The sequence below is a fragment of the Ceratotherium simum genome, chromosome 8, assembly GCF_057802395.1.
Source record: "Ceratotherium simum simum isolate JZ-2026a chromosome 8, ASM5780239v1, whole genome shotgun sequence".
Classification (NCBI taxonomy): Eukaryota; Metazoa; Chordata; class Mammalia; order Perissodactyla; family Rhinocerotidae; genus Ceratotherium; species Ceratotherium simum.
In genome coordinates, this window is record NC_141907.1 from 12165682 (window position 1) to 12184452 (window position 18771).

At 40.5% G+C, this 18771-nt stretch overlaps 1 protein-coding gene across 6 annotated transcripts in view; it reads left to right on the forward strand.

Annotated features, from left to right (window-relative positions):
* Positions 1–18771, forward strand: part of CC2D2A (coiled-coil and C2 domain containing 2A) — a 119700-nt gene that overhangs the window by 83164 nt on the left and 17765 nt on the right. For 5 of the 6 annotated variants that reach the window (XR_015552868.1, XR_015552869.1, XM_087434116.1 and 2 more), the window contains 8 exons: positions 640–731; positions 4135–4302; positions 6757–6862; positions 7061–7170; positions 8454–8550; positions 9030–9128; positions 12928–13104; positions 18015–18218. Coding sequence is in view for 4 of the 6 variants with exons in the window: in XM_087434116.1 (XP_087290242.1) it covers positions 640–731; positions 4135–4302; positions 6757–6862; positions 7061–7170; positions 8454–8550; positions 9030–9128; positions 12928–13104; positions 18015–18218 (1053 nt within the window). In the remaining 2 variants the exon portion in view is untranslated. The remainder of the gene's footprint in view (positions 1–639; positions 732–4134; positions 4303–6756; positions 6863–7060; positions 7171–8453; positions 8551–9029; positions 9129–12927; positions 13105–18014; positions 18219–18771) is intronic. The other variant, XM_087434115.1, reaches the window with a different exon arrangement.

Below are 18771 nucleotides of genomic sequence, written 5' to 3' on the forward strand. Positions count from 1 at the left end.
CAAGGGACTCAATTTCTAAGTCGTGATTTTTCTAATACTGAATGTTTGTATCATATTACCTTTGCAATAAAAAAGAAGTTTTATAAATCACATACTAACTTCCCTTATGCACAAAAAAGTTGAAATATCCTTTTGTCCTCCCTCCCTCCCTTCCTTCCTTCAATAAATTTAATTTGTAAGAAATGCTACAGTGACTACAGTACATTTTTCCCATCCAGTTGATCTACCCTGTGGCTCATGTATAAAAAAACTGATTTATGACATTTAAGAGGTCTTCTATTTAAAGAATAATTAAGAAGTAAATCAGTATGAATAGGGGAAGAACTTAAGAATCAGTTCTGAAATGTGTGTGCTTAGAGACAGGCCCTATTTTTTGTAATTGTTAATTCATTCATTCAGCAAAATTTTACTATCTTATGTGCCAGGAACTTTTCCAGGTCTTGAGAATATAGCTATGAACAAAACAGAAAACCCACCTTTAGGGAGCTTCACAAGTAAGGAAAGCTGGACAATTTACAGTAGGAAGACATCAGTGCTGCGGAGAAAATGAGGGGGGCTGAGCTGAGGTGACATTAGGATGGTGAACTGTGAAGTTCATAGAACAAGAACATTTTAAATAAAACTTCTTTCTTTCCCCAGGTTAGAGAATCAGTGATAAATCGTTTCCTAATTGCAAAACATCATTTTCTTCTTGCTGATTTGATAGTAGAAGAAGAAGTTCCCAATATCAGGTAAAAACAAAACTTTTGCTATTTTAAAAAAATTATTGTTATTTTATTTTATTAAAATTTTCATGTAAATATAAGATTTTTATCATTGCATGGTATGATTTTGGGTCCTAATAATGCTGGAACCTGGTAGAACCTGATTAATGCCTAACGATTACATTAGTTGAGGGGTTTCTGTTAGAACAAGTCACAGGAGATCCTCTCCACCACATTCCACTGACCCCATCTCACCTCCCACTACTTCCAAGTCAACTTCACCAGCCTTTGCCATTTTCTCATTCCAGTCAAACTAATTTCCCTCCTGCACATACATCTCCTGCTTTCATCATCTCCCAATGCCAGCTTTCCCTTATTCTCCCTTCATAGGACAGTGGGGGTGGCTGAAGACTAGCCCACCAAAGTTCTGGGTGGCAGGGGGAGGCCTGGCTCCAGCACCACAGCCGGGAGGCAGAGAGATGCTCTGTGTTTGGCGAGGGGCAAGGGCAGCAGGGAAAAGTGGACATTTACATAGAAGTTGGGAATTGACTGTATTTGCTTGATTGTCTCCCTATCATTTAGAATAATCCTCAGATTGTCTCAACTTGAGGTAGATGCATAAAAGATGAAAATATAACTTTCTATATGGGTGGTCTTGTGCAGTCCATTAACTTCATGGCCCTTTCTGTGATTAAATCTCTTGGTCTCCTACAAAGGTTATTTCCTATGCATGTACTTCCTCTCCACCATCAAGTTGGGAAGGAGATAGAAAACTGTGCTACCCATGGCAGCCCCTTTCTTTGGCTTTGCCTCCATCCATGTGCAGAAGGGAGGCAGTGCCCACATAAATTCATGCAAACCCTCTCTCTTTATTCCAGACCCAGAGTCCAGGCATTGAATGTTTTCTTCAGTCATGAAAATTATACTTAAAATAGATGATGATTTTTCATGCTGTTTTTCCATTTCTTTTCTTTCTTTCTTTTTTCTGCTTTACTTTCTGCATTAAGTTCTGAAGGCTCAGGGTATGTTCTTTCTTCTTTTAATTTTGGTTCATTCTTGGCTTTAAACTAAGATATTTCTGTATTTAATGGTCCCAGCCACCAAGATGGTCCCATGCTGACTGCTTTGAGGGCAGCAAAGTCTCATGAAAGGAGCCACCTCTAGCGGAGGGAGGAAATGTTGACAATGGAAGGGATGTTCCATGTTAGGACCCCTGGCAAAGGTCCCCAAGTTTGGGTTAGGTAGGTGTCCTGGCAGAGAGATTTAGAAGGTGGGCTGTAATTTGCAACAACGTGAATGGACCTTTGCATTATGCTAAGTGAGACAAGTCAGAGAGAGAAAGACAAATATTGTATGATGTCACTTATATGTGGAACCTAAAAAAGCTGAACTCATAAAAACAGAGAGTAGAATGATGGTTACCAGGGGCTGGGGGATGGGAGAATTGGGAAGATGTTATGTAAGTGTACAAACTTGTAATTAGTAGATAAATAAGTCCTAGTGATCTAAAGCACAGCACAGTAAAGACAGTCAACAATTCTGACATTATAAACTTCAAAGTTACTAGGAGACTAGATCTTAATTGCTCTCACCACAACAAAGAAATAATAATCACATGATGTGATAGAAGTGTTGGTTAATGTCAGGGTGGTAATATTACAATATATAAATGTATCAAACCAACACATTATACACCTTAAACTTACAAGATGTCATGTGTCAACTGCATATCAATAAAAATAAATTTTAAAATAATAAAATGTAGATAAAAAAATCACACACAGAAAAAGAGATTTGCAAAAATATAAAACAATGTCACTTTTCTTACACTTTTTTTTGTTTTGGAAAAGATAGTTATTTTTCATACTTTTACATTATATTAACATGTAATGGGCTTATTCTTGTTTTAAATAAATAAATATATGTAAATATTAAAAAAAGAAGAAGAAAGAGAAGCTGGCTGTGAAGTTAGAGTGATCTGAGTTTGAATGCCAGCTCTCCCTCCTACTTAGGAGCCTTCAGCAAATCATATCGCCTCTCAGAGCCTCCAGTTTCTTCATATGAAAAATGGGGTAAATATTATACCTGTAAGGGTTGGAAATATTATGTGTAAGCCATCTAGCACTCTGCTTGATTCACAGAAGGTGCTGATAAATGGTAGCTATTCTGTGTTCTGTGGCACAGAAGACCCTGGAGAACAAACAGGAACAACAGCTCCTGAAAGCCCCTTGGGTGCTGTCATCTCCCAGTTGGCATATGCGTCTAGGCAAGGACACCACTTGGCCAGCTCAGATACTTGCAGAGAAGCAAAGAAGCGTGAGCATTGCAGCCTGGGGCCAGCTCTGCACAGCTGGCTTTGTTCTGTGCTGTTTGGCATAGTCAGTAGTGTCAGCTTCCAGATACAAAGTAACATCTGTGTTTCTGTTTAGTCTCTGGGCCAGAATTAAATTGTTTGCTCCATGGCCCTTTCTCCTGTGATTCACTGACTGTGTTCCTTTCATCTTCCAGGAAGTGTTTATTGGATATCATCTCAGTGAAAGGTAGAGAGATATGAGAGAAGGCTCCTCCTGCTCCTCCTCCTCTCCCTTCCTCCTATGTCCACCTCCCCTTCTTCCTCCAGCATAATCACTGGCATCATAGTCATTGTCATCATGCCAACAGTTACCATTTCAGGGCATCTATTAATGCTAGACCAGTGCCAGGGTGCTTTGCATACACCTCCTCACTTAATCCTCTCAACAACCCCAAGAGGTAGGTATTGTTATCCCCATTTTACAGATGATGAAACAGAGACTTAAAGAGGTGAAATAATTTTCCCAAAGTCAAAGAGCAGAGCCAAGATTCACACCCAGTTTTGTCTAACTCTGGAGAGCGAGGTGTCCCAGGAAGTGCCCCAGAAGGCTGTAAACATCAACTGTCATGTGAATGGAGCAGGCTAATAAGTGCTCGAGGGGCTCAGGAGAGGGGCAGCCCTTCAGCTGCTGTGGCTTGGCCTCTGGAGAAGGGGAGATACTGGCCCTGAAGGGCGGGTAAAACTGCAACTGAGTGGGCAGACGAGGAGGAAGGATGAGGGAGGGATTCCATGTGCAGGACTCTCACAAGCAAAGGCAGAGTAGGAGAGCACAGTGCACATCTGAGGGACTGGGGGTAAGCGGGGCAGAGAGCAAGGCAGGAGGTACATGGAGGGGCCAGAACACGCATGTCTTCCTCTGATCAGTAGTAGCTAAAATGAATGTAAATAATCCATGCAGTAGGATCTCCCAAGATGGAAATCTTGGGAGAATGCCTTGACAATTTCTACTTTCCTTAAAAAGACAAAGAGTTTTTCAGAGGCCTGTGAGGGACCTTGGGGCAGAGTTTGGGTAACTGTCTCATGACTTTCCAGATCTCTCTTTTCCTTAGAGTCCTAATTCTGTTCTATAATTATTAGCATTTTGGGCCTAAGGCTTTTCAAGTTGGCAGAACAAAAGCGACCACTGAGGCCAAGGAGAAAAGGTCGGAAGAAAGTGACAGCCCAAAACCTGTCCGATGGAGACATAAAGCTGCTGGTGAACATTATCCGGGCTTACGACATTCCAGTGAGGAAGCCAACGGCAAGGTAAGAGCCCTCCATACAGCCTGGGACAGAATGTGCAGGACCCCAGCCAAGCAGATCACTTCTTTTTTGTATGTTCACTCTCGTTTTTAACATAGTTGCTATTCTGGGGGGGCCATGGGGGTTCTGGCTGAAGTCAAGGCCCTGTTGGTTCCAAGTAACAGAAACAACTCAGTCAATTTAGGCTGAAGTGGGGATTTATTGGGAATATCTCATGGAACTCAAGGACAGAGGTACCGCTGAACTACATGGTAGATGTAAAGATTAAGATGCTTTCTTCTGAGGCCCCCTTCTTGCTTGCTTCCCTCTGTGAGTTTGCTTCATTCTTCTCCGTGTGATGGAGGTGGTCCATCCAGTCAGGGTACCACCCACCGAGCGCCAGCTTCTGAAGGTCCCAACTTGGGGGAGGTGTTGATCTACAGTCTAATCACCTACAGCCACAGAGCAGGATCACCAGGACCAGTCCTGAAGATGGGGAACAGTTCTCAGAGGAGTGGCTGAGAGCTGGGCAGATACTCAAAAGGAGTATGTCCTACGTTCTGAAACATGAGCTAAGAGCATAAAAATGTGACTTCTCTTTTATCTCCTCAGAGAAATGAGTTATGCCTACTACGTTTCATTACCCTGGGGGGAATGGGGATCTCTCCTTACCATGGGTAAGGTGAGTCTGAGTTTCTTATCCCCTTAGAGAACAGAGGTGGAAGGACCAAGAATTAAAACTTGTCTTTGCTGGTGCCCTTGCCAGTGTCATGAGGGAAGCTATCATTTATTGTACATTCACCATGTTCCAGGCACTATGCTAGGCACTTTCATACATATTATTTCACTTACTTCTCATTACTGTTCCTATCTCCATTTTACAAAGGGGAAAATAGAAGTAAAGGGAGTGTAAGTGGCTTGCCCAGGGTCATCCAGCACTGTCTGCTTCACAGAAGAACATCGTTCCAGCCTTCGGCATCTTCTTTCCTTGCTAGGTTCTTCTCTTTAAATTTACCCCCCACCCCCACCCCATTATTCTGCCCTACTTTTTTTTTTTTTTTTGCTGACTGATTCTTTCACCCATTACAGAACATCTCATCATCACCAACTATTCCCAATATTTTGTTGCATGTAAATTCCATTTAAGCTCTTGAATCTGTACCACAGCATTGCTTCCTTGAGCCATAGCCCAGCCCTTTCACCTGGATTGCATCAAAGCTCACCTGTGTGGTGACAAGCTGTTTTTTAAAAGAATATATAGGTGTTTCTCTTATTTTTGGTCTCTGTGGAGTTTTTTTAAGTGTCAAACCATTTCATTCAAATAATTACAAGGAAGCATGGTCGATCCTAAGTGTTATACATTTCAGCGTAGATTCATCAAGACAGCTCAGATATCAACTCTTGCATTAAGCCTGCCCAAATCTTAGCCCCCTACTCTTGCAGCTAAATAGGCTTTCTCAACTCACTCTCTGTACTCTTTTGGCTTATGCCCATCCTAGTCTGACATGTATCCCACTGTATTGGGATTGTTTACATGTCTGCTGCCCACTGTAGTCTGAGCTGAAGTGTCTTATTTGTCTTTGTAGCCCCACAGTCTAACACAGAGCCTGAAGTATAGTAGGTACTTAACAAATGGTTGTGTAATGATGTAATTGAGGGTGTACCAAAGAGAAAAAGGTTTTCTCTGGCAGCTGCTGTGTTAAATTTTCCACTTTTATTGTCTCATAGTTTGTCTGAAACCTTTATCTGTGAAAAGGTGAGACAGGCTGGTAGAAAGAGACAGTTTGTACTTTGCCCAGTCATGAATGTGAAATACATGGAAAACCATAATGTTCAAAACAAACATGCAAATGGGTTGTTAGGATGAGGGGGAAAGTGTCTGGGAGAGGCTCACTGGAGATGACCTTCATTTCTTCTTTTAAGAATAGTAGTTCAAAAGAGAGAGAGGACAAGACTCACAGATATTAACTCAAGCTAGGAATTCCTGACCTCCCTGTCCCAGGGAGGTTTAGCAGGCCCAGAGCAAGATGTCTTACCTGGATACGTAGCTCAAGGTTTCTGGAGCATGCAGGTTCAAAGAAAATACAGTGGGAGAGGGCCAGAACTGGATGCAGACAGGGCAGGCTGGTCAGGAAGCTCAGGCTTCTGCTACTGAGAGGGATCAGGCCCTCAGTTATGGGGCAAAAGGCAGGTCTCCACTCAGGCACTCCCTGGGAGAGGAGGAGAGAGAAGATGACTCTTTCCTCCGTTCTAGCCAGACAAGCAGGCCCAGGGATAGAAACTGGGGAGGCTCTAGTAATCACTAGGGGACTGTGGAAGACCAGAGCACACTAAAAGCCTTTTGAAGTGTCAATGAGCTTAGAGAGAATGTCTGTCACCATAGCCACCAGCAACCATATATCTTCTGAAAAACCATCTGCTCAGTATATAATTAGACTTTCCCTGTCACTTATTTCTTTCATATATTTTCCCTCCTAGCAAATTCCAGCAGCCATCGAGATCTTCAAGGAATTTCAGTGAAAAGCATGCTGCTTCTCCAACCACACACAGCCCAACCCACAGTGCTGACTACCCCCTTGGCCAGGTGAAATACCCAAATGCTGGATCTCTGCTTACAATCTTGCCCCTTATGTTTTTAAGAATTGCCTAGAAACTTCATGGTTTGTTTTCTGCCTCATTTTCTTTGGAAACATACAATTTAGTAAACATATTCTACCTCCGCTAAGAGCAAAATAGTTCAACTAACAGTTATGGACTCTTAAAATTTGCTCTTGGTTTTAAGGTTTTAGTACGTCCTTTTGTAGAAGTTTCTTTTCAACGAACCATTTGCCATACAACTACGGCTGAAGGACCAAACCCCAGCTGGAATGAAGAACTTGAACTTCCATTTAAGTAAGCATATTTTCCTCTTTAAAGAACTACAGGATATTTTGAAGAAATGTCAAGGAAATGGAGGCTCAAGGGAAAATGGCTAAGGTGAAAGGTTTTGTGGCTAGTGAGCCAGAACAAGAACCAGGAGTTCTGAAACCACATCCCATGTTTTTCCTCTTGTACCACAACTGACTCCAATAAAGAATAAAATTGGAAAATGTCCAACTTTTGAAACTCGGGTTCATTGTTGGAACACCCACTCCTCTCCAGGCTTTCGCTACCTATAGCCCAAAGCTTCCCTTTCTCTTGACCCCATGGCTCCTACATTGCTTTTTCTTTTGTCTTTGTCTCCCTGACTCTGGAAGCTTTAAGTGAATTTGAAACTCTATAATTTCCATAAATTATGCTTTCTCCATCACCAGAAATACAGAGATATTTAAAATTTTTGATTAAATGATTTTAGAAATTTAAAAGATTCATTATTTCAGATCTTGAAGTAACCTTAGAAATTATCTAGTCCAATGCTCTACTTTTATAGAAAAGAAACTAAAACCCAAAGATGGAAGGTGATTTGCTTAAGGCCAAATAGTAAATTAGAGACAGAGCAAGGATTAGAACTAGTTAAGTCAGAAGAGAGAGACAGATGCCACTGTTATTTATGGTACAAGCAAATAGAAGATGTAAAGGCAAATGCTCAACAAAATACATGCAGTAGCCTTATCTTGAGCCAGGGCTGGCTGGATTTAGAGTGGGTGATATTACTGGAGATGAGCCTCACCCCTGCATCGTTTTACGCACCTATGGGGAAAGCGAGTGGGAGTCAGGGACCATTCAACCAGCCATATGACAATAGGAGGTTTATGACTGGAAAGTGGTCTGTTGGAGAAGCACCTTCTAGAACCCAGTTGCTTAGGAAGTCTGCAAATGAGCACCAATGTCAGCTGGAGACCTTGTATGTAGCCCATCCACTGAGCCAGCTCAGCCCTGGCCAGCTGGCTCTTTGCAAAGCTCACCATGGGTGTCGGGGAGATGATGTGAGACTCACCAGGACAGGCCAGCAAATGGGGTTTATCTCTCTGCATGGAGCCTCTGGTCTAGTGCCCTTTCCCTTTAAGTGTCGGTATTATGTATTATGTAAGTATTATATTATTTCTGTGCAAGATAAATCCTTGAAATGAAAGCACTGCTTTTAATCCTCATATCTATGCTCATATTTGGGTATTTTCCAAATTTTGACATTTGTGTGCTCATTATTGCTATTTTGCCCATTTTCATGGTCCCTGGTCACATGTGCCCATTTGCAGGGCCCCTAACGGGGATTACAGCACGACGAGTTTGCAGTCAGTGAAAGACGATGTGTTCATTAACATTTTTGATGAAGTACTATACGATGTCTTAGAGGTAAGTTCACAGTTTTGAGGAAGATGTCTGTACTCATTTTCATATCCTCTACCCACTATAAGGCCCTAACACATTTTCCATCTTTCTTGTGTTTGAAATGTTTGAAACTTGACATGTATAAATGAGGAAAGGGTGAAGGGAGGAAGAGAACTAGGTTTTTTGTTTTCAAATTAGTGTCAGCTATGTTCTAGGAATTGTAGTAGATGCTTCACATACATTGTCTTATTTAATTTTAGAATAACCCTATGAAATAGAATTTTATGTCTCCAATTTATTGATGAGGAAACGGAGGTTCAGAGAGGTTAAGTGACTTTCCTAGGATCACAAAACCATTAAGGATCTGAACCAGAACGTGACACAGGTCTGTCTGACCTAGGCCATGTGCTTTCATCTAAAATCCTGCTGCTTTCCTGCTGCCAAATTAATTAAATAAGCATCTGTAGTTCTTAAACAATTATTACTTCTCACACCTCCTTTAGGATGACCGTGAAAGAGGAAGTGGAATCCACACCCGTATTGAGAGACACTGGTTGGGATGTGTGAAAATTCCATTTAGCACAATATATTTCCAAGCAAAGGTAAGCATCCAAAGTTGGAATTCGGTGGGAATTTTTCCTGTTAAAGCTTTCTTTGTGGGTATATACTCTTACCACTGAGAGAACCTATGTGCAAAGCCACCCTTGGAAAGATAAAAACCACTATGTAAAGCCATTGATTTTCTGTCATATTTGCATGACTTATTAAACATCTATCTTCCGTGGAGTTAGCAATTAACGTATGACTGTTCCTATCTGAGAATTTTCTAAACATTTAAATAGAAGTGAAGAAGAAGGCAGAACAAAGTAGAAATTGTCAAAATGACAAAAGATGGGTGGAGAGCTGCCTAAAAGTAACCTGAAGAAAACAATCAGGACAGTTGATGGTCCGTTTAATCAAGTGCATTTCCCCAGTGTTTCTAAAGTCCTCACTATTTCAAATATGAAAAATGGTTAGTAGACACTCCGCTCAACTAACACACCCTTCTTTCAGAATATAACTATTTTGCTTTAAGAGGATCCATTAGGTTAACAACTCTTGAATGACTTAGTGGCTCTAATCTGGGACAGTTAAAGATTCTGAAACGGCTTTAACATCCCAGTATTAAATCCATGGCAACAGAGGCTTTGAGCCACAAGACTGTAGCTAATCTCAGACGGCTACAGAGAGAACCGGTTTAATTCCACATGTGATGACCACATAGAGCAAATGCTGCAAGGGACAGTCTCAAGCAAGACCAAGACTGAAACTCAAGTCTGAGAGGCTTGGATCGGTTGGAATCTCAAGGATCACTTGGAATTGCAATCTTCCCTAGACAAAAGGGACAGTCTACAGATGACACTGCAGTGATGTGCTTGTCAAAAGAATTTACGTTTCCCTCTTTGAATAGATTTTAAATGAAAAAATTTTTTTACTATTTTTTTAAAGGGTATCTTTTTTTTTTTTTTTTCTGTGAGGAAGATCAGCCCTGAGCTAACATCCATGCTAATCCTCCTCTTTTTGCTGAGGAAGACCGGCTCTGAGCTAACATCCACTGCCAATCCTCCTCCTTTTTTTCCCCCAAGCCCCAGTAGATAGTTGTATGTCGCAGTTGCACATCCTTCTAGTTGCTGTATGTGGGACGTGGCCTCAGCATGACCGGAGAAGCGGTGCGTCCGTGAGCGCCCGGGATCCGAACCCCAGGCCGCCAGTAGCGGAGTGCGCGCACTTAACCACTAAGCCACGGGGCCGGCCCCTGAAAAAATTTTTTTAAAGCACATCATTTTGCAAATGAAACTGCCCATTGGCATTGCTGAATTTCACATTTGGAAGGGTACTCAGAAGTAATTACTCTAAACCCCTTCTTGATAAGTGAATCTCCTTTATTATATCCTGGTACTGTCCATTCCTTCCTAGAAGGCATATTCACTGAGAGTTTAAGTTCTGCTTGAGTGCTCCTAGAAACAGGGATCTCACTACCTACTGAGGTAGTTTGTTTTCTTTCCAATAGCTCTGTCATACAGTGCTTCCTTGAACTGTGCCTTAATCTGTGTGCTTCCTCCTAACTCCCATTCTTAGGTCCTAGTTTCAAGCTACACATAACAAGTAGAATCCTGATTCAGTAATAATAATAGGAATAACTATATTTATCGAGCATAATATATACCATTATTAGCTAGTCTATAGGCCACCTCAGTTAACCCTCACAACAACCCAACAGGCATTATTATTCCCATTTTATAGATGAAGAAACATAAGCCTAGAGAGGTGAAGTAACTACTCAAATCCCAAAGGTTACAGCAGAATGGGGAGTCAACTTTTACCAACTTCCAACATGCTTACATTGCTTATCCTCGGGGAATGAGAGTGGTAAAAGGAGAGAGGACTGTTCAACTTTCTGGTTTATACATTTCAGTACTCTGAGAATGATTTTATTACATTTGTCATTTAAAAAGTTTTGTCTGACTCCAAAGCTCATGTTCTTAAATGTACCCACAGGGGACATTTAGCAATGTCTGTAGACATTTTTGGTTGTCACAACTAGTGGGAGTGCAACTGGCATCTAGTGTGTTGAGGCCAGGGATGCTGCCAGCAGCCTACAATGCACAGGACAGCCTCCACGACAAAGATTATCTGGCCCCAAATATCAACAGTGCCCAAGTTGAGAAACTGTCTTAAATCTTTACACTTCAAATATTTGGATTCAGTGCCCATTCCCTCTTTTGTTTAATATTTGGAGTCAGTGCCCATTCCCTCTTTTGTTTATCTACTTCACAGACCAGATGTGCTCAGTTACTTCCTCTGTACTTATGGCATTGTTTTTGTAACCTTTTCTCCCTGTACCCTCTCATCTGGCTGGGTACAGACTTTGGGGGAACTCTGCCAATGTAAGGAGGAAAATAAACAACCTCTTACTTAATTCCTCCCTATGAGGCATGTTCACTGAAAGTTTAAGTTCTTTCTCCTGAGACATAAATGCCACTAAAGACTGAATTAAAAATTGGACTCTCTGCAAGTCTGTGAATTTCAAATTCAAGCCCCGAATAGTTTTGAACTACCAGACAGTCTTTTTTTTTTTTTTTTTTTTTTTTATTTTTTTAAAGATTTTATTTATTCATTTTTTCCCCCCAAAGCCCCAGTAGATAGTTGTATGTCACAGGTTCACATCCTTCTAGTTGCTGTACGTGGGACCCGGCCTCGCGTTGGACGGAGAAGCGGTGCCTTGGGGCGTGCCCGGGATCCGAACCCGGGCCGCCAGCATCAGAGCGCGCACACTTAACCGCTAAGCCACGGAGCCTGCCCTACCAGACAGTCTTTAATAAACTTATTGTTGCTTTGACTATACAAGAGTAAAAAGTTCTCCCTTTTTGAACCTCTACATAAGTTAGGTCATTTTATATAAATGGCTTGCAATCCATTCAGCCCACATTTATTGAGCACCTGCTGTGTATACAAAACACTGGTATATACTGGAAAAGGCTAATAAAAAAGGGAGGTGAAATACAGATTCTATTCACAGAGAGCAATTATCTAGAAGAAAATTATAAATATGCACACAACTATAAGGTCTGGCAGAATGTGTCAATGTAACAAATGGAAGAAACAAACTACAGTCGTGCACCACATAACAACGTTTCAGTCAATGACAGAAAGCATATACGATGGGGGTTCAATGAGATTAGTACCGTAGAGCCCAGGTGTGTGCAAGGCTATACTATCTAGGTTTGTGTAAGTACACTCTATGATGTTTACATGATGATGAAATCGCCTAATGATGCATTTCTCAGAACGTGTCCCCATTGTTAAGCAACACATGACTGTATATGTGAGGCTGGTAGAGATAACAAAATCATTCATGAAGGAGATAACATCTGATCTGAGCCATGAAAAATCATTAAAATTCTGAAAGATGGAGATGGGAAGCTGGGGCATTCCAGAAAAGGGGAATGGCTGTCAGCCCACACTCACTGAGCACTTACCATATGCGAGGCATTTTTCTTGGTATTTTACATCTATTAATTCATTCAGCACACATAACTACCCTACAAAGTAGGTACTATTATTGTCTCCTTTTTACAAATGCACATGCTGAGGCACTTAGAGTTTAATCCAGGATTTGAACCCAGGCAACCTAGTGTTAGTATCAACTAGTACACACTCTCCTAGACCCTCTGCAGGGAAACAGAGAGCCCTTTCTGTGAGAGCTTAGGAAACAAGCCTAGAAAGAAGGGGGGGACCTTGAATGCCCATCTGGCCAGTCTTTATTGAATTTACCAGACAGACAATGAGGAGTTGACTCTTGCCTTTGAACTTCTGTTGGAAAACCACCAGGATGTTTACCACGCCACATTTTCTTCACAGATTGATGGAACATTTAAAATAGATATTCCCCCAGTTCTTCTGGGCTACAGTAAGGAGCGGAGTGTGATTGTTGAGCGGGGTTTTGACTCTGTCCGAAGCCTAAGCGAAGGCTCCTACATCACCCTATTCATCACCATGGAGCCTCAGCTGGTTCCTGGGGAGTCGGTTCGAGAAAAGGTAACTCTGCTTACACTTTGGAATCCCATGTCTGATGCTGACAAAACACGAGAAATGCTTGCTAGGCTAGGCTATTATAAACTCGGCCTGTACGGCACAAGCACAGGTTTCCTTACTTCAATGCCCACTTATTACTCTTCTGGTTTCGACAGAATGAAGGTGAGAGAACGGCCTTGTGGATTTATACTTCCATTGAACCAATAATTAGGTCAATCGGCAACTTAAACTTTTAGGCAAAGCAAACAAATATAAACATGCTCCTCTCTTAGAATTTTCTCAATGAAGAATGTGAATATGACAAACTAGAAAAGCAGATTGCTCTTTTATCCTGACATTGATTGGCAAGCATGCTGAAATGTATTTCCACGTCTGACCTCACATCCCTGGTTATGCTGTGCAATTCATAGGATCATTAGGCTAGGTGACTTTGAGGGGTCACCTCAATTCATTTTAGTGCCTTCAGACAGAAACAAATAAATATATGCACAAGCACTCCGATTTTGAACAGCTCTAGAAAAAAGAGTTTCCAGAACTTCCATTTGTTAGCAACTGTTTCCCGACCTTCACAGTTGGGAGATGCTTTCTTAATGTAACATACTTGTGCAGTATTGATGTGTACTGCCCTCACTGATTCTGGAAGAAAGTATTGATCATGATCTCTTATTATTACAAACTAACACAGTAATAACAACAACCACTACCACCAACTTGTATTGAGTTCTTACTCTGTCCTCAGCACTATGTCAAACATTTGACGTATGTTCTCTCCTTTAAGACTCACAGATGTCTTGTACGGTGGGTCCCCAGTTGAGACATGAGGAAAATGAAGCCCAACTATCCAGGTTTACCAAGGCAGTAAATGGCAGAGCTAACAATTAAATGTCTGTGTGACTTGAAATCATATGTATTCAATAAATATTTACTGAGCATCTTCTATGTGACAGGCACTGGGGATACAGCAGCCTAGAAAAGCAGATAAAAATTCCCTGGAGCTTATATTCATGTGTAAGCCCAAATTGTTAACTACTAAACTAAGCTGCATAGATTATTATGCTGACTCTTCAGTTTATCCATTGTAATTAAGATTCAGATGGAGATGAAAAAAATGAGCACATTCCTCTGTTTTTCAGTTTTACAATTTGGTTCACAGAGAAAAATATTATCACTATTTCCCCTTTGCAAGGATTGCTGGAAAAATAAACCTACTGAAATTCAAATTAATCTTACAGGGTAGCCTTTGTCACTAAAGCTGTGACAAATATGTTCTCTAGAAAACATGTTAGAATATATGCATTTCAAAATATTTCTACAAAGTGAAAAACATATCCTGAATGTTTTTCTTCCTGTATACTTGTTATACTTCCTGTATAAACTCTCAACAAGACAAAGCCACAAGCATGTTTACACAGAAAAATACTCCCAGACAAAAGACGGTTTTGCTTTTTCTATGTATTCTTAACAAAAGACAAAGCGCTCCATCTGGAGGTGAGCTTCAGAACACGTGGAAGCAGTCTGTGACTGTGGCTGAAAGGCTAACAACCAGAGAGAGACTCCTCCACACTTGGCGTGCTTCAGTGGCTCTGACCTCCTATTGCAGGACTTTTCAGAGGCCTCCAGGGCTCTGAAACAGCCCCCAAGTCCCGCAGCCTTCCTTGCTTACGCCAGATAACTAGGCTGCCAGCTGCTGCCTTTGGTGGCATTTCACTGCCCCATTGTGGCTGCATGAAGCATTTGTCTTAGATCTCTAGAAGGAGGGCATAAGAGGCCCCTCTGGAGGGCAGACGGTTTGCCGCTCTTTGATCAGGAAGGCATGTGTGCTGATGGGATTCTGTGTGTCCTAAACACACAGTGGCAGAAATCGCCACTCAGTGATTCCCTTGCAGATTATTCAGGAAAGAGAAGCTCTCACCCTAAAATAAGAGAGACCACAACCTGGAATTGTTTTTCCACTTATAGCAACCTCTAAACTCAGCGGATTAGAGTCCTCCCTCCACCATTACCCCATGTGGAAACATCCATATGATTTTTTAAAGGTATTTACTCACGGAATTTTCTAAAAAATCAGTAGCAACTCCTAAAACTCTTATTTTAACACCTCCTACTCTACATTGTCTTGGTAAAAACAAGTTTTTAAAAATAGATTATTTCTATTAATAAAGTCTTCCTCTTGTTTCTTTTCTTTTTTCTTTCTTGCCTCTGATAGATGAGTGACATGCTTAAAAAGGTACCAAGTATTTTGCTTTACTAGTCGTCAGTCAATGGTTATTAGACTTAGCTGTTTTTGTGCCTTGCCACTTTACGGAAGCTGCCAGGGCCTGACGTACGGGTGGTCCCTTGGTGATGAACTACAGATGTTGCAGCTCCATGAACACTGTCCAGCTTTGTCTGTCGGCCCATTTCATTCTGTCAGAAAGATTCTTATTTAGCTTTAAATCTAGGAAATCATAGGTCTGAATGTCACCTGCATAGCGGGATCTATCTCCACTGTTTGCAAGTCCATAAGCTCCAGGAGCTGCTTCTCACAGAGTCAGTAGAGCTGTCACAATTATTTCTCATCAGTGGAGCTGTCACAATGTAGCTATTTAAAGGGAGGTTTTAAACCTACTTAGTTTTGTGTAAATTTTTACATTAACCTAGAGGTCAAAGAATTGAGCCAGTTAAGAACCTTCCAAATTTCATGTTGAATCAAATTGTCAATTTGTCAGTTCCCCCTTTGTTTTATAATAAATGACCCAAATTCTCTTACTACTTAGCTTTTCTTTGGAACTTCTTAAATTACCAACATAGCATAGTACTCCTTAAATTACTGTTTCACTTCATTAAGTGGCATCCTGGTGCCCTAAACAAGTATTAAAGACCATTAATAAATACTTACTAAATGCTTACCTTGTGTATGCTTGGTGCAGAGAGGAACACAAAATGATTCAAACATGGGCCCTGCTCTCAAGAAACCCTACTTACAGAGGCAAAATACACTACAGAACATCCAAATCCAAGCGGTAGAAAACAAGTTTTAGATATACTTTTTTCAACTTGGAAGGCCAATCAGTCAGTATTGATTCAAGATTTTTATTATCCTTTCTGGACAGCGCCTAAAAGTGCCTCTCTTCAAGGCTCCCATTAGCACCCTGCATTGATTCCCTTAGAATCTCTGGGCAAATATTTTAACTACCTGATTGCTTATTTATGCGCTCCTCTAGACTAGAAATTCCTTGAGGGGACTGTTTCATACTCATTTATCCAGAGTGCCTGGAACCTTTCAGACTCTCAGCAAACACTTTTCAAATAAGTGGATGAATAAGGAAATAAATGAATTTAAAGGAAACAGGGATGAATTCAACTGGGTGCTTTTTTTCACCCTACCCTTGTTTCATAATTCTCCATCTTTCTAAAATTACGATCATTTCTGGCTTGACAGTTCTACCCTAGCAATCTATGACACGCCCTTACCAAAGCCTTATGAGCTCACCTTTTTCATTTATTTATGTATTCACCGTAACATCTGTTGCAAAGTTACTGTGTCTTGGCACTATGCTGTGTGGTAGCTGGTTATAATGATGATGATGTTGCTAATATTTGGATGTCAGGGGACACCCCATGAGAATACATAGGAGGCTTTTGGAGATGCCTCCGTCTCACCTAACTCCCCAACCACTACCCCAATTTCTCAGGGTACAACAATCAAATTAGAAACATGAGCCACAGTCCAGCTCCAATCTAAGGGAGCAATTAAAATAGTCTAGATTCTCTTTGAAGTCATAAAAACGTAATGGGGTGTTTTCTGTGCACTCATTCATTCCCGCACTCATTCATTCCCTCAGCAGTATTTGTTGAACACTCACTATGTGTGCCAGGTAGTATTCTTGGTATTGGAGATAAAAAATGAGATTAAAACAAAATCTCTGACTTCAGGAATCTTACTCTATGGGGGAGACAGAGTAAACAAATATATATCAGTGGCTTTAAGTGCTAAAAAAAATATTTATATATTTTTTTGAGGGGCATAGATGGATACATTTCCCTCCTCAAAAAAGAAAAGAAAAGAAAAGAAAAGCTTTCAGGCACTGCCTAGAATCTCAATTCTACTTAAAATTGATTTTTCCAATAAAATTTTATTAGAGTTTGTCTTGAAATCCTTTGAAATGTAAGCAACCACGCATATATTTTTATACTACAACAAAAATCTTGTAAGAACATTTAAATATATGCTTTTTGGTGCTATTTTTTAGCAACGGCTTGAGGGGAAAAAATGATGTGTCTACAGGCAACTGAAATTTGTTCTGTTTCATCTGCTTTGAGTTACTTTTAAAAGTCTGGGAATTGGTAGCTCATCTTGGATCAGAGAACCACTTAAAATAACTGTTACATATTTGACCTTTCTAGTTTTGCTTCCTTTTTCCTTGAGGCTCATTACTTTTATTACATTGACTATGGATTTGAAACTTTTTAATACATCCATATATATCTGTAAATTTGTTGTCCATTTAACCTGAGTTGCTTAAGCTTTGCATTTGAGATGTTAGATTTCTGAGCCCCTCTCCCCTCTAAAACATCAAAATAATATAAAACTCCATTGCTTGGTCTCATCAATCAGAACTAGTACGTCCCAGTTAATTTTTGCAGGTTGTTTTATTAGTCCAACAGTTTCCATACGGCTGCTTGCATGTTGAATACTTTCATTCAATCCTATGGAATATATTTTAAATATTTAATGAATCCATCAAAGTTTTAGATTCCAAATATAGTTAAATAAAGCTGCAGGGACACCAGGCCGTGACAATTTTGTAAGGGGTCACTTAACTGCACTTCCTCAAGCACACATTTAGTTCATGTTGACTGTGGGATCTGAACAAGTTCTACTGTGTCTCCTGTAATCATATATAAATTCCATGGAGTCTTTCTTTTTGAAGTTTGATTCTCAGGAAGATGAGAAATTGCTTCAAGCCACAGAGAAGTTTCAAGCTGAATGTGCCTTAAAGTTTCCAAATCGTCAGTGCCTTACAACAGTGATTGACCTAAGTGGGAAAACCGTCTTTATTACTCGTTACCTCAAGCCTTTAAACCCCCCTCAGGAGCTCCTTAGTGCCTACCCCAATAACCCACAGGCAACAGCAGTAAGTATTTCATAGCCAATCAGGGCTGGTGCTAAAAATGTGTTAAAATTTCAATATATTGCCATCTTAATTACCATATTTCATAGTACTTAAGATAGCAACCATATCAAGATGATTAGTGGTTAAAGTAATGATTAAAACTTTTTTAGTACCATGAGGCTTACTTTCTTTAGAAAAGTCTGAAGGTACCAAAGAGGATAATAATCCTTAGTTCATTCTTTCAGTGCACAATTATTGAGTGCTTACTGTGTCCCGGGCACTATATTGGGTGCTGGAAAATTAACATTTGGAAGATGCTCTACACCTTCACAATGCCTTACATAAATGTGTTTTCATTATGTATTCTCAATAACTTTGCTAGGATTTGAACCTAGGCCTCGGACTTGAGAACTCGTGCACTTTCTACTATACCAAGATAACTACTCAGTATCATACTTAAGGCTATAGGCATCACTGAATTCAAATTAAGCAAAAATTATTTCCAAGATTTAAGTATGTATAGCATTTAGGCCATCACCACAATGCACATACATATTGGGCCATTAAATATACA